Below are 25,327 nucleotides of genomic sequence, written 5' to 3'. Positions count from 1 at the left end.
GTTAACTGGACTCTGCTGACGTAATCATAGTGATAAGTTCTGTCCAATCACATGTCATTTGCATAAATGTATAACTGTTTGGATGAAGTCTGAGGGGTTCTCTCTGTCCCTAGACTGGCTTTAGTTTCTCTCTCTCTCTGGGTTGTGAATGTGTTGATCTATCGAGATTTTATTACACATGTGTTGACTCGTTGATGTACTTTTACTCTTTCTAATATATATTTATTAATTTGTGTTCCTTTTATATATATCTGTAATGCTGAAACTATTTTCCCAGTAAACTTTAATATATTTTAAATTCTAAGCTCTGACTCATTGGTCATCATTTCATGTTCTGGGATATCTCACATCAGAGTTTTATCTAAGCCATGCTGTGGTAAATTACCCTACAGCTTTTGGTGTTCCCGGTTATGATGAAAAAAAAAAAATGTATGGACCTTCTATACTGTCATGACCAACTGCTGTGTAAGGTAGGTTGCATTTAATTAAGTAATATCAAAAGGGCTGGCACTGGGAGTTAAGGTGACTTGCGAGATGATGTCCTGGTCCTGGAACAGTACCGGACCAGGGGGGGCTTTTTTGCCTGTTTGCCTTATGGTTCGGGGGTCCTGGAACAGTACCGGTCCCAGAAACCGGCCATAAAGGTGTTTGTGTGGCAGTTGGTGGTTTGGTCCTGGAACAGTACCGGTCCAAACGGAGCTTAGAGCTCGTACCTTATAGTTCGGGGGTCCTGGAGCAGTACCTCGACCACAGAACCTGGCTATAAGAGTAGTGTATACCAATATTGTCGTAGTTGCGGCGTTTTTTCGTCTTGCATGATCCTTATCTCCCAAGTGTTCAAAGGTGGTGCACCACCACAGCAGATTAGCAGAGGATGAGATCTTACTATCAGATGAGGTAGAGAAACATAGCAAATATTATATATGGCGCCAAATATAGATTAGATTAGGTAGTGTGAGGCAGTGTGAGGTAGTGTGAGGCTATGTAAGGGAAAGTTAAGTAAGCACAGTTGCAGAAAAGGATTCTTCACTTGGTCATGGTAGTTGTGGTCTTTGTGTCTATGGTCGTTTTAATCCCAGTTCTATCGATTCTTTGGTAAAATTAATGTATAAAGAAGATTTTCAGCATTACAGAAGACCTGTTGATCTGAGCAAGAGAGTCTGTGTGTGTGTCATGTCTGTATGGAGGCTGTGTGTGTGTGGGTTTAATTCTGGAACTGAGGTACATTGCAATCATTATTAAATCACTTTTGGACCCGACACCATTTCTTCTGTCCGGAAACCTGTGGGAGGTGGTGAGCTGCCTCAGTAATTTCTATAAAATGTTTGAAAAATTATATACATCTTAATATTTTATCTTCCTATATATCCTAAAGGTGGTGATGGAATTTTAATTTTTGGCTAGATTTATTTTTGTAATGATGGCTAAATTTCTTTATACAATTTTGAAACATATATTTTGATAAATTCAGCTCAGTTTTGGCAACTTTAGGACCACATCACTAGATTTCTTTTACACCCATCTAGTGAATTATTTAAAATATACACATGTATTAAAAGAAATGAAAATAAGTTGGCAGCACTGATTCTGGTTTTAGACGTGCCTAAGTTGATGGGCATAAATAGCACAAAATGGTTTAAAAAGTTAACTCTGTTAATGGTTTAACCCCTTAACATGTCTTGTCCCATATATGGGCTACAGGGTTTTGTACCACCTACATGTTACTTGGAGAAGCTGGCTGGTTTCTCTCTACTTCACTAAATAATTCCAGATCAGTAACAGTAATCAACCCAAATTTTGCATGTTTGAAAATAGACGTAAAAACTAGATAAACATAACAAAACTAAAGCTTTGGAGGACATGAACTGTTTAATTTGTATTCAGGAAAATATTCATTTTAAAATGAAGTTCAGGAAAGAGCCAATTTTATGATTTTATTAATTATATTTTGACATTATCAGATTTACTTAAACATTTTTTTTATATGTTTTATTACAATTGCAATTATGCTTTTCAGTAATGTTCCTCATAAAATATGAAAGCTTATGTAATTCTTGAATAGAAATCCTCAAGATTTAGTGGTGTAATGTCAAAAATCCTGGCCTGTTAAGGAGTAACAATAGCAGAGTTGACCATAAATGAAACCTTGCTATACCTTGAGATGTTGTGATAAACCTGCAGTTCTAGAATGGAACATGTATGTGTGTATGTGTGTGTGTTTATGTAGTGCTGTTCAAAAGTTTGGAATCTTTAGCATAAAAACGATATATATATATATATTAAAATATCAGCAGCTGAAGGCAGAATATTGAGCCATGCTGGTACTGTTCAATGTAACTTGCTTCATTATGCTGTAGAATTCTGAGGATGGCAGTTTAGTGAATATGTGAGACAGCTTCATGTTTGAGTAGTAGTGATGAGTTATGTACAAAGGTCCACATTGTGAAAGTCATCCCTGATTATAACAGGGAAAGAGATGAGAACGGATTCCAGGCTTTTGAGACAGTGTGTGTGTGTGTTTCTGTGTGTGTTGAATGAAGCAGTGAGAGAGATCTCACTTCTGCGAGACATCTCTTCTCTGCTATCTTCTATCACATTTGGTGTGTGTGTGTGTGTGTGTGTGTGTGTGTGTGTGTGTGTAAGTGTGTATGTTTCTAACATTTGTCTAACTCTGATATTCTATAAGCGAATGATGAATATAATGTGTGTGTGGCTGTGTCAGAATCGCTCCCTATTCCAGAAATAGTGCACTATATAGTGTGTAAACCATTTTTGCAGTACTGTTTAAAACTCCAGCAGTACATTCTATTCCCTATATAGTTCACTATGAAACAACCTAATGCATCACAAAATTTACAAATTCCAAAATATACTATAATGTAATGCTGTTGTGTCAGACGTCCTCAGAGCAGGACAAACATGGTTTATTGTTTGGTTGTTCCATAATTCGTTCAGTAAATAGAAAATGCTACATAGTCAAAGAGTTAATGAGTGAACCATTCTGAACACAGCTCCTGTCTTCATGTGGCCTTTTCTATTCTTATTCTTTTCTTATTGAGACTGACTTCAGCTCAGTCTCAGCTGAATGAGATTTAAAGAATACACATATCTAATTTCTCTAGTGGTTCTCATGTATCTCAGTCTATGCTGATCTTTTGATTCTCTTAATGAGGATAGTAGATTTTAGAAACCAGTAAGGAAAGATCTTACTTCCTTTGGAAAGGTGTAATTTGACAAAATCAGTATTGGATCTATTACGAGCTGCAGTGAATTGGGTCTCTCTTTCTGACTTTTAAACAAGGAGACATCAGATGGCTTTAAAAAAAATAATGGAGCTTTTTGTTTTGCTTTCCATATGTTTTCTATTTCTTGCAATGAAGAACTTGCTTGCATATTCCTGGCTAAATTTTGAGTCCCCATCAGAGCACAACAATATAATGATAATGTTTATACAGTTTAGGAATATCAAGCATTGTTTGGCTGGAAATAATTTTTGTTTTAGTTATTTCATGAGGCTGAACAATTTTTAACAATATTATAGAATTCCTTTCAGGATTTCTTTTTTATTATTATTATTTCTTTTGAGTTTTTTTTTGGAGGGATTTATCTCTTTTGATGGAATGTTGCTCAGTGCTGTTTTTTCTGGGCTTTTTGAAAAGGCGGGGGTGGTGCTCATCACAGGAGTTTTGACCCTCAGAGACAGGGTCCTCTGCAACAGTACTGTGAACATCATCTGAACCAGAGCACTTCATGAGGAGAGTCTCAGATGAGAGACTGTGTTTGGTCCAGCTGTTGGTCGATGGCTGGACTGCGTCTTCACCGGACCTGCTGTGATTGAAATGTTACAGCACTGGTCCAGGAAACTGGTTTCAGATCTGGAAGAACTGAACGATCAGAGACCGCTTCAGACAACACCTGCTCAACCATCAACACCACCCACCCCCAGCAGCCAATCAGCCCAGTGGATCCACCCCTCAGCCTGAGCCAGCAACAGAGACGTGAGACCAGATTTTTTATTTTTATTTTTATGCCTGTTTCTTTTTTTTTATTAAAAGGAGTGATTTTATTTCATTTTTGATGTTTATGCCTCATGTAGAAAATGTTTGGTTAAACTTTAAATCTGGTGGTGACTCAAATTATGACTGTTTTACCTTTCTTTTTAAGAAAAAAAAAAAAAAAAAAAAAAAAAAAATATATATATATATATATATATATATATATATATATATATATATATATATATATATATATATATATATAAATCTTTAATTTCATTGTAAACAGTAGCCAAACATGGTTGCTGGGCAGATTAATACATTAGAGGCCTATCACACATTGGCCCTCTATTTTTACTGAAAAGTTCTTTTAGGTTTATATTACGTAATTTATGTTGTCTAATGACTATGATTTGTATAAAACATTTTCAACAACAATCATCTCCGCTAAGGCTTATGTAAGGGAAGTTGTTTACTGACTTTTGACAAAATTAATACATATAAACTCAGATGAAGCTGTAACTAGCTAAAGTAACCAAGCATGCTGGCTTAAATAACAATCAACCATTTAAAATCTTATTAAATACATCAATGTAGACTATCAACTACAAAAAGAGCTTTGTTTGCTCCAAAAACTTTCATAAAAATACGGTAAGATAGAAATCTTTCTCTTAGATGTGCATTAATATTAATGCTAAATTAATTTAATATATTTATATATATATAATAATAATAACTAGCTTGCTAAACCACCAGCTAACTTTGTCAGTTTTGCGACTATGCCAAACCAATCCACAACTTAAATATGTTTTATTTTTGCAATTAATTTACAGATAGTACAGTTCGCAAAAATATATATTGGAACTGAACAAGAAAGATAAATATTAGGCCAATGATTTCTAACAGGACCACTGCAGCTCATAGGTTCAAAATCACTGCCATACAAACTAGTTAGCCTAAACTTAGGTGGACCATCCCTACAACAGCTTGTGGACACAACTCCACACACATTTAAATTCTAACATTAGCCAAATGTTTTTAGACTCAGGTTAACAGACGGAAAATAAGAATAAGACTGATTCATTCTCATCAGAGTTTTTGGAGGAACTGAACTCTCTACTTAATAACTGAAATAAAAAGGGGGTGTTTTATGCTCTTTGTTTGTTTGCCCTCAAATAACAGCACTAATTAGACTAAATATTCTGAACAATGCTTTAAGGATTTCTGAGCATGTGTAAAGTTGAGGATTGTTCGTCTACAGTTAAAATAAATAAAACTAAGATAAATCTGAAGTGCACAAATAAGTTTTAGATGTGCTTCAAAGGAAGAAATAGGTGATCCCTGATGGATTTAAACTGATAGAGAGTTACAAATCTTTGGTGCATAAATACAGAAGCCAACGCTAAATGTTCTCAACAAATGAGCTGGAATTGTCGATCTGTCAGGAGTCCTGATATATACTTAGCTGCTAAACCATTAAGAGATTTTTACACTTTTTACACTAAATGAATATTAAAATCCAATCTAAATAAACTTCTCTCTTTTTTGTGTGAGTTAGAACTGTAGCTGCAGCATTCTGACCAAGATGTAATTTGTAAATTGTAGACTCTGGTAATCCAGAGAATAATGCATTACAATAGTCTATTCAAAACAAAGGTCAGCTTCTCAGCATCTTGTAGTGTAAGAAAATGTGTAATTTATGTATAAAAAAGGCATTTTCAATGTCATATTTAAAAGTTTAACACGAGTCTATGACTATAACAGGATTTTAGCCTCACCCTTTGTAAATGGTAGAAGAGTAAAAAGGGTAGTACATAGTATGGTTGATGGTTAAATTAGATAATGTGAAAGGTTAGGGTCTATATTGTGATGTTATGCAGAGCATGTGGGGGTATTTACGCAAAATATTGTAATTTATGACAAGAGGTAAAAGAAAATAAGAAGGTATTTGATAAATAAATGTTGAGACTATATATTCTATAGTCTGGAGCAAAAACAATGACAATGTTGAAAAACATGACTTGATTTTAACACTTTTATAACTTTATGTTGTAATTCTGAAAAAAAAAAGAGAGAAAGTTAATGTAGTAAAAATTTGTTTATGAATCTTCTCAGATCCATGGTGGGCATAACGAGGCAGGGAGAGTCCGGCGTGGGGACTGGTGTGCAATAGGCCCCAGCATGTCCACAGCTGAGATGAAGAAACACTTGTTCTCATACTCTGTATGCGGACACTTGTCATTACTCCCGGGGCTTCTTAGGCGTTATGTAGACCATCATGGAATCTTGGATGATTCCATTTGGTCTAGAAGGGGGGAGTGAAGGGTGTGATTGGAGATAACCACACCTTCACACTCTTATTCTTAAATGTTGTATACATTTATATTTTATTTCACTTAATAATTTACTTTGATATTATGATCTTTACTCTCTTTTTAACTGTCACAATGACACAAGGCTTTGGAGGTTGTTTGTACTTTTTCAAGAATCAGGAAGGTCAGAGTGTTTTCATCAACAGTGAGAGCTGTGAGGAGAACGTGACCCTGAGTGGCAGAGAAGCTTCACTGCTGTTCTGCTGTTCTGGGACCAGTGCATATGAAGTAGGAGACAACAAGCTCTCTGAGTGAAGTGCTGGGAACCTCTCCTCAGATAGTCAGTGCATGCCTGTTCTACACGCAGTAAAGTCGCACACAGACCAGAAGATCTTTCCATCCTCTCTTTTCCTCTGTTTCATCTTCTCACAGACTTTAGGACACTTAAGGACTGTCTGCTGTGTTCATGAAGGACACAGAGCTGAACAACACCATGATAAGAACTTGTTGCTCAGACAGGCTGGAGCTGATCACGTCATTGGAACTGGACAACAAGCTGTTAACTGGACTCTGCTGACGTAATCATATTGATAAGTTCTGTCCAATCACATGTCATTTGCATAAATGTATAACTGCTTGGATGAAGTCTGAGGGGTTCTCTCTGTCCCTAGACTGGCTTTAGTTTCTCTCTCTCTCTGGGTTGTGAATGTGTTGATCTATAGAGATTGTATTACACTATGTGTTGACTCGTTGATGTACTTTTACTCTTTCTAATATATATTTATTAATTTGTGTTCCTTTTATATATATCTGTAATGCTGAAACTATTTTTCCAGTAAACTTTAATATATTTTAAATTCTAAGCTCTGACTCATTGGTCATCATTTCATGTTCTGGGATTTCTCACATCCGAGTTTTATCTAAGTCATGCTGTGGTAAATTACCCTACACTCCGATTTATACAGAGGGGCAGCAGCGGTTCCCGTACAGGTGGAGAGGGTGGGTAACACTAACTTTACCTGGTGCAGATGCGTCACTGCACTGCCGTGCCGACTGCAACCGAGTGGATTTGCTGTCAGGAGGCTAACGTTCTTCACCCTATAAAATTTTACTACACCCAGTTTTACTACACCCAGGGGCAATACAAAAGTGGCCCCCTTTGCATCTATTTTTGGTTAGGCTTTTATTATCCATTGAGGAACTAGCGTTCGAGAACCAACCTCATGACGTCCCTTTCAGCGCTGGGACAAGATGGCGCTACACTTACTTAAAAAATGACATTTAGATTGCTTATTATTTTAATCAGTTTATCTGACAACTGTTAAACTTATAATATTTGTTAGAGTGAAAATACATCTTGTGAGTTATACTAAATACTTGAAGTGTTTCATGTCCACTTTAAATATTAGGTGATAACATCAGTTTTTTGTCATATGTGTATTTGTCATATGTATACAATTCCGACATTGCATGCATATTTTTTTTCTAACAGCAGTAAATGTAATGTGGAGTGAAATGTTTAGGTTGTAAAGTCACCTGTGGTTGGATTTAACTAATAATCAACAGAAGTACAGAAATGTATGTTGTTTTTTGTGATTTACTGTAATTCCGCAAATGTTGTTCTAAGTCACTATAGGGTGCGCTTTGATTAATTTTAGCGAATGCCCCCCCATATCAAACCTGCTCCTACGCCTTTGATCTTTATTTAAATTTGTTTGGTTAGCTCATTGACCCTCGACCTACATACACACAGGTGAATCCAATTACAAGAAAGGGTTAAGGAGACAATTTTAAGTTTTGCACAGACCAGCTCCAAAGACCAACAACATTTGCTGTAGATGGTGTCGTGCATGTAGCTGTAATATTTTTGCTCTCATAAATATTGTTGTATATATATTTTTATTTTACATAAATAAAAGGGAAGTACCAGATGAATAAAAATTCCTTCAAAGCTTTTATTAAAAAATGTGGGTTTTAGGCTCTCTTTTCTGTTAAAAGTTTGTTATAGGGGGTTCCCATTTATCAGTTGTAGTGGGGCACTAATTAGCATGACACCACACCTGAAAGCCTCCTGTTTTCCCGGGCAATTCACAGGGTGACCGCTGAACTGGTAAGATGCGTATTCACTCTCTCTCAAGTAAATATCCCTCTTTGATTAGCTTAGCACACTATAAACTTTACAAATCTGCTGAAGAAGGTATTATAACTTCAAAGTGAAGCTCAATTATCATTTTTACTGAGAACACAGCGTAAATAGTGTGTTTATATCCAGCTTTTGTAGCTCATGAGTTTTTTCCCTATGCAGGAGAGGGAGAGATGTACGTGTGTGCTATGCTAACTCTGCTCTGTGTCTTGTTTAATTTGAGTAGTTTATTTCTAAAGATGATTACTTGTTGCCCATTATGATATTTGTGATATTGACATATGTTGTAATATCTTCACGGTTGGTTTTGTTTAATTTATCTATCCATTACTCATTGTGTTTAATCTAAAACGGTACCTGGTTAGTTAAATAAAATTAAGCAATTCCAGCAATAAATGAGAAGTCTGACCGTTCATTGTGGTGTGGCTGTCCCTTGACTGTATGAACACGTTTACATAAAACTGGTCTCCCACATGGGTTACAGGTGACCCAGGATAGCCCTTTAGGTTCAAGGGGTACCCCTCGTAATGTTCTAGTGATGCCAACATGTTCAGCTCCCAAGGATAATTACAGTGAAGTGATCCAGCAGTTGTGTGAGTAAATATGGGAACTTGGGGGCCAGATTATTAAAGACCATTGCAAGTCAAATATTAGCCAATAAAAGCCAAGTTACTGCTGCCCCGTTAGCACCACTCTGTACTAGAGAGACTGAAATCCCCAAAAATTCACTTGACCTCTCAAAGATAACTTTTATTGTTTGGTCAGACATATAAAGGAACCTCCAATGTTCAGAGGTGATGATAATGAAAATGACACTGTTCAGGAGTGGATAGATATCATGGAGCTATATCTAACCAAAGGTAGTTGCCCTGACACAGAAAGAGCAAACATAATTATAATTTAAGTCATCTTTTGGCTAGGGTTAAGAACATAGTAAAGTTAAGAATTAAGAGCAGCTCTGCCTTTAACACAGAGTTCTGAGAAAACATATGATATGTTAAAACGTTACTTTAGTGATGGTCCTGTGTCGTCTTTGCCACTCGCCAATTTCTATGCCACATAGCCCAAAGACAAGTAGAGCCCAGTTTGACCACTGGGTCAGGTTAAACCCCACTGCAGAGTGTGCCTCCAACTATCTACAGTGCCATGGGGGTAGGATGGAGAACATCAATGCTGAGATTCCTATAATGTTCATACGAAACTGCAACAACCCCGACCTATCCAGTGTCTTCAAGTGTAAACACATGAACAAATGGTCATTTGAGGAAGTTCAGGAGGCTATAGATGAGTATCAGAAGGAGAGTCAGTCATGCAACCCTCTTAGTGTGCTTAAAACTCGTACAGTCCAGGGTACATCAGCTGTAGAAGCTGTTTGTTCTGAAGAAACTAATCAGGAAAAGCACATCATTTTAAATTGATAAGAAACGGTTAGAAGTTAATAACATGCCCGTGGTAGGTTGCAGTAGGGTAATCACGTTTGTGCGTGAGGGGCAGCATAGTGGAGAAACAGCACAGTGCTTGAAAACTGCTGGTAAGTGGGCCAATGCACGAGATTGGAAGTTATTAGTGGATGTAGGTAGTAAACTGCAGATCCCAGAGTGCATTCTGGTTACAACCTTGAGGCCGGATGTAGTATTGTACTCTGAAAGTAAGCGGATAGTGTATTTTATAGAGCTGACTGTTCCGTTTGAAGACGAGGTAGATGGAGCTTATGAAAGGAAAAGGCTGAAGTATACAGACTTGGTGGCTGAGGTGAGAGAGCGTGGGTGGCAAGCGTATATTAGACCGGTAGAGGTAGGTACTAGAGGCTTTGTTGCGAAGTCTGCCACAAGACTGCTGTCTGAATTCGGAATTAAAGGTCGTGTGCTAAGGACTGTAGTGAAGGAGTTGTCAGATGTAGCTGAAAGATCTAGTCAGTGGTTGTGGTTCAGAAGGGCTGAGGCTACGTGGGGAAGGGAATGAGTTTGTGCTTCTACAGCAGGCTTGGAGGGGGGTGGGTCTGGGACGCCAGACTTCACTGTTGAGCCTTCTGGAGGTGTCGTGGGCCTAATTCAGCGAAACACTGACGAAGGAAGGTGCCTGCCTGATGACCCCTGAGAAGAGCTTGCACTGAAGTTTGTGTTAGAGTTTGGATGAAGGGGATTGGTGTGGTCCTGCTCTTGTAGTAATTTGTCTCATGAGTTTTTGTAGACGTCTGAGTACTTGGCAGTTGAGGCACAGACCATGAACATAGTTCGCTATGCTTCTGGATTCTTGTCGAGCCAGTATCAGATGGTAGTGGTTGCTGTGTTCTGCTCACGCAACTTATAATGTGATTTATTGTGTGTGATTGTGCTTAGGTAAGTGTTTTGTTGCCATAGTTAAAGGAAGTGAGCTTAGATTAAGGAGGGATTCTGTTTGCTCATAGGTTATTTTTTGGTAGGTCTGTTACTTGGCAGTTGAGGCAATGGACCATGAACATAGTGTTAGGCTGTGCTTCTGGATTCTTGTCGAGCCAGTATCAGATTGTGGTGGTTTTGCTATTGTTGTTAGTTGAGTGAGTAGTAGATCCTGGCTCAGCCCTATGCATAACCCCAGCTGTTAGGTGCAGGATTTGTCAATTTCCTGTATTATATTACAGCACAATTTGTCTTCAGTAACACCCCAAACCCCCATGCTTTGGTGCATCTAGTTCAAATGCTTTAGAGTGTTGCTCTATTGATGAGAAAATCGCAGCGCATGGGCTTAACAGCTGCAACCGTGATATTGCCGTTTTCCAAACACGAGGGCCTCTTGTTTTACACTTCAATGTCTGTGCAAGAGTTAATATAATTTTCCCATCAACGTCTTGTTATCATCCAGGGTGCGACTTTGGGAGCATTTCAGCTTCAAGCCAAATTAAAAAGGAGAGCCAGCCAATTTAGATTAGGCAACATGCAGAGTGTGAAATGTGGCTGTTACTCAGGGAAAAAACTGTGATATTAATATTAATATTAAAAGGGACTTATTATATTATCAATTATCTACGTTCCCCCCCCCCCCCCCCCCAATTTCTCCCCAATTTACACAGCCAATTACCCAACCCACTCATTAGGACTCCCCTTATCACTAGTGATGCCCCAACACACCAGGAGGGTGAAGACTAACACATGCTTCCTCCGATACATGTGAAGCCAGTCACCGCTTCTGTTCGAGCTGCTGCTGATGCAGCATTGCCGAGTAGCCAGCACACTCGGAGGAAAGCGCAGCGACACAGTTCTGATACATCAGCTCACAGACGCCCTGTGTTGCAGACATCACCGTATGAGTGACGTGGGAAGAGAGCGCCATCTACCCACCTGGAGGGAGCAGGTCCAATTGTTCTCCCTCTGAGCACCGGCAGCTTGATGGCAAAGCTGCATGAGTGGGGGTTCCAATGATCTACATTTATAACCTGATGCTTATTACTACTCTATTGTTATAGTTAAATAATACACTGTCTAGCTTTTGCGAGGCGTCACTACCCCTAGCCTCACCTGTATCATGCTTAATTGGTATAGTAATTTCTTTAAAACCAGTTACAAAGAAAATATAAGGTAACAGCTCTGCTGCGTCTCGTGGTGGGTGGTGCCAAAGACTAGGCTATAGCGGTATCTAAGCTTTCACGGCAAAATCTGGAGACTGTATTATTCAACTGTAACAATACAGTATTAATAAGCAGCACATTATTAATATAAATAACTAATAATAATTACAGCAGCCCTGTAACAGCTCCTGATTTTCTTAAACTGGCCTCCCAAACAGTGAGCCTTCTTTTCCTATTTAATATTACAATTTAATCTTGAAGTCAGCTATTTTTATTTTTACATTGCTCTGGTGTACTTTCAGTGTCACTTTAGTCTCCAGGCAAATTCTCATTTGAGATTGTGATGTGCTCTTCATCATGCAGTGTGCTGAGATCAGAGGGGGAGTATAATTTTAGCAGGTGTAAAATTGTCAAATACCAGGTTTTTAGATGTGAACTTGCTCATCTCCCCAGATTTTACTATTAAGCTGTGTTTAACATATTCTCCTAAAAATGATCATTATGGCTGAAAGGCGTTCAGAGTTATTTAGTTCTGCAACACCCGTCTTTCTTTCGTTAACTAAACTAGCTCTGCAAGAGTCTTTGCTTGGCTTTATATCTTGCTGTGATCTGAGTGAAATATAAATATAAAGTAGAGACGGACTGATCAGTGTTTTTGGGGTCGGCCGATCGCCGATACCCATCTTGGGCGGGGCCAAATGTCACATTCATGCCACACAGGTGCCAGGCATAGCTGGTACAGATTTCTCTAATTACATCCACTCCTAAGCAGACACTGGTAATGTACGCTGATAATAAATAAACAGAAGAGCAATACTGACCAAAATAAACGCTTTTCAGGAGAGATACAACACCAGAATTATAACACCAGAATTTTTATATTTATATGCCAATACCGCAGGAATGTGTATCCCAACATCAGCCACCTCACAGCCTGTTATTCGGAGTCAGCTTACTGCTTAAAATAGCTCATATTTACTGTTAATATATAATTAATAATATATTATTTTAATAAGATAAACAGTAATCTAACAATCCAACTAGAGCTTAGATTGGGCAAAAAAAATCCAGCCTGACTCTGCCCGCCCTCATAAACTGTGATTACGAGCCCAGACCCGATTTAAATTCCACATTTTTTAGTAAGTAACGTTACAGCAATAAAATGGAGCTTTTAACTGAATTCCCAAATAGCTGGAATGAACAAAATCTGTTATAATGATGTTAATAAACAGTACAGCACAGAAGAAGTTTATTTTCTTTTACAAAAATGTGACAGTGCTGCGTATTCTCTGCAGTGAGGGACGAGGAAGTGAATCACTTATCTAACCAGCCTGTACTGATTTCTGTGCCCAATAGCCATTTCAATAACCTCCAATAGCCTTTAATAGTCTTCAGTAGCCTTCAACAATCTTACCTGGCAGCCGCATAGTTATAAACATTCTGAGGTGAGCGGTACACAAACAGCAAAGTGCCTTTAATGTTATCCGAGCGGAGCTGCGGCTTCCTCAGCTTGTCCAGTATAGACTGATACAGAGTGGAGGAGCGTCATGAAGGAGCGTCATGAAGGAAAGTCGGATTCTACCAGGGAGTCAAAATTCGGCACACCTGTTATTTAAATGATTATTTAAATTAAAACATTTATGTTTTCATTCAAGCCTTCCACTCAGCTCAGAGGGCCACTTTAAATGACCGATTCACACTGATATCCAGCAGTTTTGAATACTTTTTTGTCCTGAGGAGCGCTAAATTAATCTACACACTTATCTCTTCTGAAAACAGTTTATTTGGGTGAGCACAGCACGTTTGAAGCCTGTTAGCCCATAAAAAAAAAAAAAAAAAAAAAAAAAAAATATATATATATATATATATATATATATATATATATATATATATATATATATATTACATTAGCTACAGTGTTCAAGTGAAAAAAAAAACGTGAAAAAAAATGTTTATATATAAAAAAGCATTTATACAGTTTCTGAGGGGAGTGCCATCCTCATGGAGCCACTAAGGTCTCAAGACCATAAGATAATCATCATAGTTGGGAGGGTTGTAGCTTCAATGAATGCAGATAGGTGAGACCCAGTCAAGAAACAGGACTTATGTGATAGCCAGTAATATTTAAGAGAAACTCAAGAGTGGCTAATTTATTTTCCTGGCCCTTGAGGTGACTTTTGACTTTAACCTACATCAGCCATTCTGTAGTGATGTGAAGGTGTTACATCAAAAGCAGACTAAGTGCTACCAAATTCCAGTCTCCATGATAGGGTAAACAAACTTGGGTTAGGTGATGTCTTGATGTTGAATTGTTTATTGTCGACGTACTGGAAGGAATGGAGCTACATGAAAAGGTATTTTGAAAGAACACACTAGATAGCGGCAAAGCCAATGACTACCATAAGCTATAGGCAATAGGCAGGTGCTCTCAAAAATGGAGGAGCATGAGATCATTCACAAATCTTCCAGTGAGTGTGCCTCACTGCTAGTGATTGTGTGAAAGAAGAGTGGTGACCTACGAATATGTGTGGATTATCGATAGCTCAACGATCAAACCAAAAAAGATGCTCACCCACTGCCACACCAGGCTGACTGTCTTGCTTTTGCTTGCAAGTCTCTTAATCTTGCTCATCGATTGGTCACAGTAAACTAACTGTTCTGTCGCTGGAGGAACTTCAAGATAAAAAGCAAGGTGATTCTGTTACATAACACATGAAGTAGAAAGCCAAGGTGAGAGAGGACAAAGGAGACATTTAAGAAAACCCTCAAACAGTGGGACAAGTTAAAGATGTTAGATGGGATATTGCACCATGTCTGCAAAGAGCATTTGTCTGGAAAGAAATGCCATCAGTATGTTGTTCCAGCTTTACTGCTAGACATGGTATTGCAGGTTGTCCATGATGATGCTGGTCACCAAGGACCAAGGGTGTCAAAAGTACCCACATTCATTACTCAAGTAGAAGTATAGATACTGGGGTTCATACATACTTTTTTAGAAGTTGAGGTATCAACTCAAACCTTTATTAGTCTAAAAGTACTGCTTTTAAAACTACTTAAAGTATAAAAGTAAAAGTAATGTAAAGGGAAAAAAACTTATAAACAGGAGCCTAGGCCGCACTATAGGGGCCTATAGTGCACTAAACCCCCAATGACTAGTTAAACTGAAAAAAAAGTCTTCAGAGGGATGTTATGAAAATCTTTTACAGACAGACTCACACAGACTGTATCATACCTGTCCTTACTACATGCTTTACCAACCAGCTGTAGATTGGAGCTTTGCACAATGAACTTACAAATATTGCATATAGCAATAATATACAGTGTATCCAGAAAGTATTCACAGCGCTTCACTTTTTCCATATTTTGTTACGTTACAGCCTTATTCCAAATTGTATTAAATTAATCTCTTTCCTCAAAAATCTACACAAAATACCCCATTATGACCATGTGAAAGAAGTTTTCTTGAGAGTTCTGAAAATGTATTAAAAATAAAAAACTAAAAAGAAATAAGTATTCACAGCCTTCGCCATGAAGCTCAAAATTAAGCTCAGGTGCATCCTGTTTCCACTGATCATCCTTAAAATGTTTCTACAGCTTAAATGGAGTCCACCTGTGGTAAATCCAGTTGATTGGACATGATATGAAAAGGCACACCCCTGTCTATATAAGGTCCCACAGTTGACTGCATGTCAGAGCCCAAAAACCAAGCATGAAGTCAAAGGAATTGTCTGTATTCCTCCGAGACAACTCTCAAGAAAAGTTTTTTCACATGGTCATATTGGGGTATTTTGTGTAGAATTTTGAGGAAAGAGATTAATTTAATACAATTTGGAACGAGGCTGCAACGTAATAAAATGTGGAAAAAACATTTGGACTCATTTAATTCTCTTTTTGTCTTTATTTGTTGCAGATAATATTTAAGCTATCAAATCTATGGCATATGAATTTACAGAGTTCTGCAGTAAACAAAGCAGAAAAATAGGACTCTCTGCTCAGTAACAGTGTCGGGTTACATCCGACAGTGTCGGGTTACCCCTCCCCGAACCTGATTGGTCGACAGAGCTGATTCACATGTCTTTCTTCAAAGATTCTGCATTAGTAAGCTGTAAACCCAGCCAAACCTTTAAATAAGGCGTTATAATCGATATTATAATTTTTTATGCCTCAAATTTCTTAAAGGTAAATGAGGATTTGGCAAATGGATTGATGGATTTACTCATTTGGAGCGATTTTGAAGGAGCAGGGAGAGGTAAGCACTGGTGGGGGCTGGGTGTGTGTGAGTGTTGACCTCTAGAAACCCTGGGGGATTAATTACACAAGCTGCTGTAAAACTGTATAATATAGCCTAACGCACTTTTTTGGATCTAATTCAGGAACCGTACAGTGAAATGGTTTACAGTTCCGTATTACATGTCCGCATTGGATCAAATATGGACGTACGAAAAACGCAAATATGCAAATTATAAATCATATTTTTAATAGAAAAAATTGCATATTTCGTAAATGTTTATTTTCTAAAAGGAAATACAGCTAAATGGGCAAGACAACTGAAAGGCAGATATTCTAAGACTTAATATACTGCATATTAGGTGTCTGTATTGAGCCTATAATTATTCATATTCATATTCAACACAGACAGATATTAATTATGACATTTTATGAGCGGGCCAGGGCGCCTTAAGATGATAAAGTAGAAGCTTTTGCTTTTGATGCCAGTGTTGCCTACTGTCTTAGCCAGCTTGGAACCTAGAATGGTTCTTTAAGGATGACCCAAACTCACGCGTAGCTAAAGGTGGGCAATCCAGGTCCAGAAATTAAAAATCCATTCCAGGGATTAGGTTGAATTAGCACCAGAGCCAGCCAGGCAATTGGAGTGAAATCCTGGGATGGATTTTTACTTTTTGAACCTAGATTACCCACCTCTACACCTAAACATAAAATGAAAAGCTCACAAATTTTCAAGTAGCTTGCAACTATGGCACAGATTCTTCTGTGTGTATAGATTCCTGGAGCACATTCACTCAGACTAAGGTTCAAATTTTGAGAACCACCTGATTCAAGAGTTACTGCAGATTCTTGGGGTAAAAAAGGCAAGAACTACAAGCTATCATCCCATGGGTTATGGCAATGTTGACTAATTCAACTGCAAGCTGGGCAACATGATTAGAGCTAGTGCTGGACGATATGGCCAAAATTTATATCACAATATATTCCTTAATTTCGGTCGATGTCATATCATTTTGATATCGATATAAATACTTTGAAGCCCTCCGAAAAACTGCTAAACATCCCTGCAATGGAAATCTGTACCTACAACTGTCTGAAAATATTATTTAAGTCTTTGATGCCTCTCACAAAAACTATATAATACTTTAAATATACAGTACTGTTCAAATGTTTTTGGTGGGAATTTCAGTAAAGAAAAAGTGTCTTATCTGGGAGGTAAGGAGACCTATTGTGTTCAGCTCGAACTGATGGCAGTACAAAACGTCTGTCTGTAAAAGATTCTGTAAAAAAATACATATCAATATAGCACAAAAATAATATCACCGTTACTGAAACATTTCTTATTGCGATAATTACCGATACCAAAATTTTGTCCAGGCTTAATTAGAGCCGTAAACTCGAGGGACAAGCAAAATTGGCTCCAAATGCTGCAGACTTTTTACACTTACACTAGACCATTTACACTTAATTGCACAGCTCATGAGTCCACAGGTTATGCACCCTTTTTCTTAATGTTCAGAAGAGTCTATGGAGTGAATTTTGTGCCAAAAGTTTTACATTAAAAAAAATATAAAATCTGCAATCCAAATGTAAAAAATAAAAAGGACAAATTGTATGTTGCAAATTCAAAAGAGAAAAAATAGCAAATATATATTTTTAAATATACTTAGTTACTTTATTATTCTTTGCCGTTATTAGAAAGCTATTTCAGTTTGGATTTAGACAGTCTTTGTTTTTATTTTTGTTTCTTTGTGAATTTTCAAAGCTCAATTTTTTTGCTTCTGAGTTCGACACAGTTTTCACAGGTGGGTGGGGCTTAGAAGAAAGCATTCCCCTTGAATCTCCAGGTCAGCTGGTTTTGGACTGACTGCTGGTACCCTGAACCCTTGTCTGAGACTGACCACGCCATTTTCAAGCATTTTAAGCATTCTTACATTTTTATGTTTATAAAAATGTATTTTAAACATAGACATTCTCAGACCTAGTCTCTTGTTAGGTTTTTTTTAAATATGCCCATTTATGTGTTTGAGTTCTCTCAGTCCTGCTCATCAGATGATTTCATGACGGCTCCAGATTGTTGTGACCAAGCCATATTGGAAAATGCCTCCACACAGATTTGTGTACAAACACCTTTCACTAGTGCAGGGTAGTTAAGTTAATTCACTTGGCTATTTGAATTACTGTTTTAATTAATACAAATTTCGAGATGTTTACACATATAAAATGCCATTTATCAAATTTTTCAGATTTTCATATTTTCTTTAACTGAAAAATATGGAGGTTTTTTTTTACACCATGTTCAATATCAGAACTACATGTAAGATTGAGGGGAGCTGTTTGCTAACTTTCAACAGGTTGTGCACAACCAGACCAATAACACATAATCCTCCACTTTTACCAACACACACAAACACACACATCAGAACAGTTGTTCATACCTGACCGTGTAGCCTGGATCTTCTAGTCTAGCAGAGAACAGCTGTTGTGCTGATTCTCCTGGGTGGTTGAAGGTCAGGTCCAGTTCCTTCAGGTGGGAAGGATTTGAACTTAGAGCTGCAGCCAAAGAAGAACAGCCTTTCTCTGAGACCATACAACCAGATAATCTGCACAGAAAGAGGGATATCAGAGAGGCAAGTTGAGAGAAAGGAAAATTATATCACATTGCATTTAGAATTCAGACAGCAGAAAGTAAGTTTAAATAACTATATATTTTTATGTTTATCATTTGATACTACAGCAAACTGTAAATTCTATAAGCACATTAAATGCTCTTTAGATTACACATTCAGAGAAAAATGTATTAAAAGCTTCAGCAATACCACCACTCACACATAGTATTATGACTGTGTTACGAAAGTCTACATGGTCCAGTGACCACTGAAGAAAGCTAATAATAATAATAGCACTGTGGTGGTCGTCTGTGTATTGACCATTGAAGAACAGGGTGAAAGAAGAATGTTAAAGTATAGACAGAAACAAAACAGATGTCTGGTGTATAGAGTTTAAGAGTTTGTATACGGTGGGAAATTTAAATGAAAAGAATTAAAGAAACCAACAAAGTCCAACAATGTCAGTAGTACTGCTTTATGAAAGTGTGACGTTAATCTATTTACTCATATTTATCCTTTAGTAATGAATTGAGAGAGGTACTAACCTGAGAATCTGCAGTTCACAGTGTGAACCCTTCAGTCCAGCAGAGAGCAGCTCCACTCCTGAATCCTGAAGGTCGTTGTTACTGAGGTCCAGCTCTTTCAGGCAGGAACTTTCCAGGTTTACAACTGATGCCAGATTTTCACATGCCTTTACCCCAAGATTACACATAGCTAGCCTGGAGAGAGAGGGTAAACAAAGTGATTACAGTAAAGTCAAAGTGGGCTTTTAGTGAGTTTTTCCTTGCCACTGTTGTTGCTGCCCTTCCCCATAGTGTAAAATGTGTGTGGTACTCATTAACCAGGGTCAAGTTATATTTATCATAGAAATTGCACTGTTGACCATTAAGTAATAAAATGAGCCTGAGAATGTGCAGTTTACAGTGAGAATTCTTCAGTCCAGCAGAGAGCAGCTCACTTCCTGAATCCTGCAGGTCATTGTAACTGAGGTCAATCTATTTTAGGGTTTAAAACTGTTTAAAACTGATCCTAGATTTTTAAGATTTTTACATCTAGCTAGTCTGCAGAGTGGCAACAAATTTCACAAAAAGGAGGGATATTAAGTACAATAGTGAATTACAGGTGTATATATACAGCTGACTCAGGAGCACAGTCCTCATCTCCTTCTATAGATGTGTGGTGGAGAGCATTGTGTGCTCCAGCATCTATGTGTGGCATGGAAGCTGCTCTGCTGCAGACAGGAAAGCTCTGCAGAGGGTGGTGAAGCTGCACAGAAGATTGCTGGACATGCACGGACATCTACAGGTGCTGGTCAACGAATTAGAATAATTTGAAATAGTGCAATCATGAAATTCTTTGAATGCATTTTTTGTGCAGAAAGCAAATCAGGTGTTCACCGCACCTGTCCTACTTGTTAGACTAATCACAGAACTCGTTACCTGGAAAAAAAATTGCCATTTAGGCCATTTAACTGTGACACTGTTGTTTTATTGAATTAGAATAATGGAGAAACCGTTTCATTGAATTAGAATAATTTTTATTATAATTACAATCATCACTTTCTCAGTATTTTGTGGCTGCCCCCTTGGCTTGTATGACTGCCTGAAGTCTCCGCGGCATCGATTTGACCAGCTTGTCGCAACTTTCCGCACTCACAGCTTCCCAGGCAGTGGCGATGTTCTGCTTCAGTTGGTCCAGCGTAGTAGGCTTTCTGTCGCGAATTTTCCGCTTGACGATGGCCCAAAGGTTTTCAATGACATTGAGGTCAGGCGAGTTGGCCAGCCATGCCAAAACTTCAAGCTGTTTTTTAGTGAACCAAAAAACTCGTGGTTGTAGGTTTCGCCATTAGACGCCAGACACGAGGACCTTGGTCACCGAAGGAGATGCAGAAGCGTGATTCGTCACTGAAGACCACTTTCTGCCAGTCTTCAGCACTCGCCGTGTTCTTTGGCACAATTCAGCCGTTTCTCCATTTGTTTCTTGTTCAGCATCGGTTTTACTGCTGAAGCCGAGTTCGCGCAGACGACGGTAAGTGGTTGATCTGGAGACGTCAGCGCCGGTCTGCTTGTTCCACAAGTCGGTGAGCTCGGAAGTGGACTTGAACCGGTTGCTGACTGCGATCTTTCTCAGCTGCTTGTTGTCGCGAGCAGAAGTTTTTCGGACGCCGGAACAGTTGGTGCGCTTGCTGCAGTTTTTCTTGAGAGCTTTGCAGACGGAAGACTGGCTGATGCCGAGCTGCTCAGCAATTTTAGTTTGGGTCAAGCCTTGTTGGCGAAGGGCTTGAATTTGAGCCACTATTCCGGTTGAGAGGTTGCGCTGCTTACCCATGATTGATTTTACAACTTAGAAATTCTACTCAACCCTGACTTTATACTGCACAGTGAACACTCTTCACAGAAAACAAAAATTTGAGCATTTATTCTAATTCAATGAAACCTTTTCTCCATTATTCTAATTCAATAAAACAACAGTGTCACAGTTAAATGGCCTAAATGGGCCTTTTGGAAAGCTCAGCTGAGCAAATTTTTTTCCAGGTAACGAGTTCTGTGATTAGTCTAACGAGTAGGACAGGTGCGGTGAACACCTGATTTGCTTTCTGCACAAAAAATGCATTCAAAGAATTTCATGATTGCACTATTTCAAATTATTCTAATTCGTTGACCAGCACCTGTACATATCCAGATGCAGGAAAAGGGCCACCTGCATCAGGAAGGATCCTACCCACCCAGCACACAGACTTTTTGTCCTGCTCCCCTCAGGCCGGAGGCTGCGGAGCATCAAGTGCAAAACAACCAGACTAAGAAACAGCTTCATTCCAGAAGTTGTAAGACTCTTAAACTCCACCTAAACAACAGTCTGCACTACACTGTATGCTCTTAATTCACACTATCATGCTGCTATAGCAAACTTGCGCTCTGTACTTCATGTTGCTCCCACCTTTTATTGTGTTCTTATTTTTATTTTATTTTATCTATATTTATCTACTTTATCTACAATTGCTCCTGGGTGTAAACTAGATTGTGAGATCACAATTTTGTTCCTCATGTACCACATGTGATGCGAATGACAATAAAATCTCCTTGAATCCTTGAATTTAAGTTTAAAAGGCATAGCAGTATTAGGGTAAATATGAACGTAATGCCGTACTGAAAATAAACCAGTAAACAGTCTATTACTAGTAATATATTACTAGTATTATTTCAGTAACAATTTAACAGTAATACTAACCTGAGTGTCTCCAGATGACAGCGTGAACTCTGTAATCCAGCACAGAGCAAATTAACTCCTGAATCCTGCAGGTCATTGTAACTGAGGTCCAGATTTTTGAGGCAGGAGCTTTCCAGGTTTAAAACTGATTCTAGATTTGCACACGTCTTTTGACCAAGATTACAGCTAACTAGTCTGCAGAGTAAGAATAGAAGCCAAAAATTTAAATGAGAAACTTTTATAGGAGAGATTTTATACAACCACAGTTCCAATGAAATTGAAATGTTATGTAAGACATAAATAAAAACAAATACACTACAAAGATAAGATATTTAATAATACATTTTTTGTTTTCTTGCAAATATTCACTCATTTTAAGTTTGATGTAACATGTTCCAAAGAAGTTAGGACAGGGCCATGTTTATCACTGTGTTACATTAGAAACACTCAATTAGCAATTGTGAACTGAGAACACTAATTGTTAAAGCTTTGTAGCTGGAATTCTTTGCCATTCTTGCTTGTGCCACACATTTTCAATGGGAGGCAGGACAGTCTAATATCCATACTCTTTTACTGTGAAGGCATGCTTTTTTTAACGTGCAGAATGTGGATCGGCATCGTCTTGCTGAAATAAGGACATTCCTGAAAAAGATGTCCCTTGAATGGCAGCATATGTTGCTCCAAAACACGTATGTAGCTTTCAGCATCAATGTTGCCTTCACAGGTTCTCCATGCTATGGGTAGTAACACACCTCCATACCATCAGAGATGCTGCCTTTTTAATGTTGCACTGAGAACAATATGGGTTCTGTTTATACTGGTACTGTCATCCCCTCTCCACACTTACTCTTATATTGCACTATTGTCTTGGATATTTTTTTCCCTCACGTATGTCTATATCTGTAACCTTGTTGTATTGTACATTTGAGCCCATAAATTGTAAATTTAGTGTCTAATTCTCAATCATTCTTGTATAATTTATCATTTTATTTAATTGTACTTTAGTCAACTATTGCTTGTTTTATTTGCCGTAACTTTGGGTAGAAGAATCCTCTAAATGTCCTGTACGTATGCAATATTCACAATAAAACTACTTTTTGAACTATCTGGACAGTTCTTTTCTCTTTTGCTTGGAGGACACACCATAATTTCCAAACATAATTAGAAATTTGGTGTTGTCAGACCACAGGACACTTTTTCTCTTTGCATCAGATAAGTTCAGGCCCAGAGAAGTCGGCAGCATTTCTGGGTGTTGTCGATATTTGGCTTTCACTTTGCATGGCACAGTTTAAAGTTGCACTTGTAGATTGAGTGATGAACTGTGTTCACTGACAATAGTTTTCTGAAGTGTCCTAAACCCATGTGGTAATATCCATTACAAAGTGATGTTAATTTTTAATACAAGGCTGCCTGAGACATCAAATGTCCTCAAACACCTGTTTGGAACATCCAACAGGTAAACAAGTGAGTGTCATGATTGGGTAAAAAGAAGCATCCGTGAAAGACTCAGTCATTCACGAGCAAGGATGGGGGAAGGTTCAGAACTTTGTGAACAACTGCATTAGCAAATAGTCCAATAGTAGAGGAACAATGTTAATCTATGTGCAGCTGCAATGAATTTATCATCTACAGTCCACAATATCATCCAAAGATTGAGAGAATCTGGAGAAATCTGTGCATTTAAGAGGCAGAAAACAACACTCTATGCCAGCATTCCTCATTTTTTCAGGCTTTTGTTTCCCCTGTCCTAACTTCTTTGGAATGTGTTGCAGCATCAAAAAATAATTTTTCAGATTATCAAACTAAATTTTATATCAGACAAATATTACCTGAGTAAATATACAAATCACTTTTTACATGACGATTTCATATAAAAATAACTATCCAAACCAGTCTGGCCCTATGTGAAAAAGTGTTTGCCCCCCCGCCCCATAATTAACTGTAATTAATCATACTTTTTGGAAACTAACCACAACCAGGTCTTATTACCGCCAGACCTGTAGAATCAAGAAATCACTTAAATAGAACCTTTCTGACAACATGAAGCTGCTAAACGATTGCAAAAATCAACACATAATGTCCCAATCTGAAGAAACTCAAAAACAGATGAGAAAACAAAGTCACTGATCATCTATCAGTCTGGAACAGGTTACAAACTCATTTCTAAAGCTTTGGGATTCCAGTGAACCACAGTAAGAGATATTATTCACAAATGGAGAAAACATGGAGCACTGGTGAACCTTACCAGGAGAAACCAACCGACCAAAATTATTCCAACAGGGCATGGACAACTCATCCAGGAGGTCACAAAATAACCCAGAACAACATTTAATGAACTGCAGGTCATCAGTTAAGGTCAGTGTTAACTCAATAATAAGAAAGAGACTGTTCAAAAATGGTCTCCATAGGAGAATTACAAGCCAAAAAATATTAAGGTCAGTGTTAATGATTCAATAATAAGAAAGAGACTGTTCAAAAAATGGTCTCCATAGGAGAATTACAAGGCACAAAAAAATTACAAGGCATCTCACATTTACCAACAAGCATCTTGATGATCCCCACAACTTTGGGTAAATATTCTTTGTACTGATGTGCCAAAAGTGGAGCTTTTTGGAAGGTGTGTGTCCCATTATATCTGTTGTAAAACTATCACATAATTTTAGAAAAAGAACATCATACTGAAAGTAAAACATGATGGTGGTGGTAGTGTGATAATCTGGAGCTGCTTTGCTGCTTCAGGGTTTGGATAACGTGCTGTAACCAGGAACCAGGAATTCTTCTGTTTACCAGACAATCCTGAATGTTTATGAATCTGTTTATGACCTCAAGCTCAGGTGTACTTGGGTTCTGCAGCAGGACAATGATCCAAAGCACACAAACAAGTTCACCGCTGAATGGCTTAAAAAAAAAAAAATAAAGGTTTTGGAATGGCCTAGTCGAGGTCCGAATGAGATGCTGTGGATGATCTTAAACAGGAGGTTTATGCTGGAAAACCCCCAAAATATGTCTGAAGTAAAACAATTCTGTAAAGAAGAGTGAAACAAAATTCCTCCACAGAGATGTGAAAGACTCACTGCCAGTTATCAGTAAAGCTTGATTGCAGTTATTGCCGCTAAGGGTGACAAAACCAAGTTATTAGTTTTAGGGGGCAAACACTTTTTTCACACAGGGCTAGATTGGTTTGAATTGTTTTTTTTTCCTTTAATACATAAAATTATCATTTAAAAAGTTCTTTTTGTATTTACTCAGATTATATTTGTCTGATATTAAAGTTTGTTTGACATTCAGAA

At 38.0% G+C, this 25,327-nt stretch overlaps 2 protein-coding genes across 11 annotated transcripts in view; both read right to left on the bottom strand.

Annotated features, from left to right (window-relative positions):
- LOC125784528 (NACHT, LRR and PYD domains-containing protein 12-like) overlaps positions 1–25,327 on the bottom strand; it is a 207,534-nt gene that overhangs the window by 75,600 nt on the left and 106,607 nt on the right. The window lies entirely within an intron of this gene.
- LOC107197415 (NACHT, LRR and PYD domains-containing protein 12-like) overlaps positions 1–25,327 on the bottom strand; it is a 122,152-nt gene that overhangs the window by 75,600 nt on the left and 21,225 nt on the right. The window contains exons 9-11 of one of the 2 annotated variants that reach the window (XM_049468316.1): positions 22,059–22,232; positions 19,376–19,549; positions 18,660–18,824 (exon numbers count right to left, since the gene is read on the bottom strand). In XM_049468316.1, the coding sequence (XP_049324273.1) occupies positions 18,660–18,824; positions 19,376–19,549; positions 22,059–22,232 (513 nt within the window). The remainder of the gene's footprint in view (positions 1–18,659; positions 18,825–19,375; positions 19,550–22,058; positions 22,233–25,327) is intronic. The other variant, XM_049468315.1, reaches the window with a different exon arrangement.

Source organism: Astyanax mexicanus, chromosome 1 (assembly GCF_023375975.1).
Source record: "Astyanax mexicanus isolate ESR-SI-001 chromosome 1, AstMex3_surface, whole genome shotgun sequence".
Taxonomy (NCBI): Eukaryota; Metazoa; Chordata; class Actinopteri; order Characiformes; family Acestrorhamphidae; genus Astyanax; species Astyanax mexicanus.
This window is presented reverse-complemented; position numbering and strand designations above follow the sequence as displayed.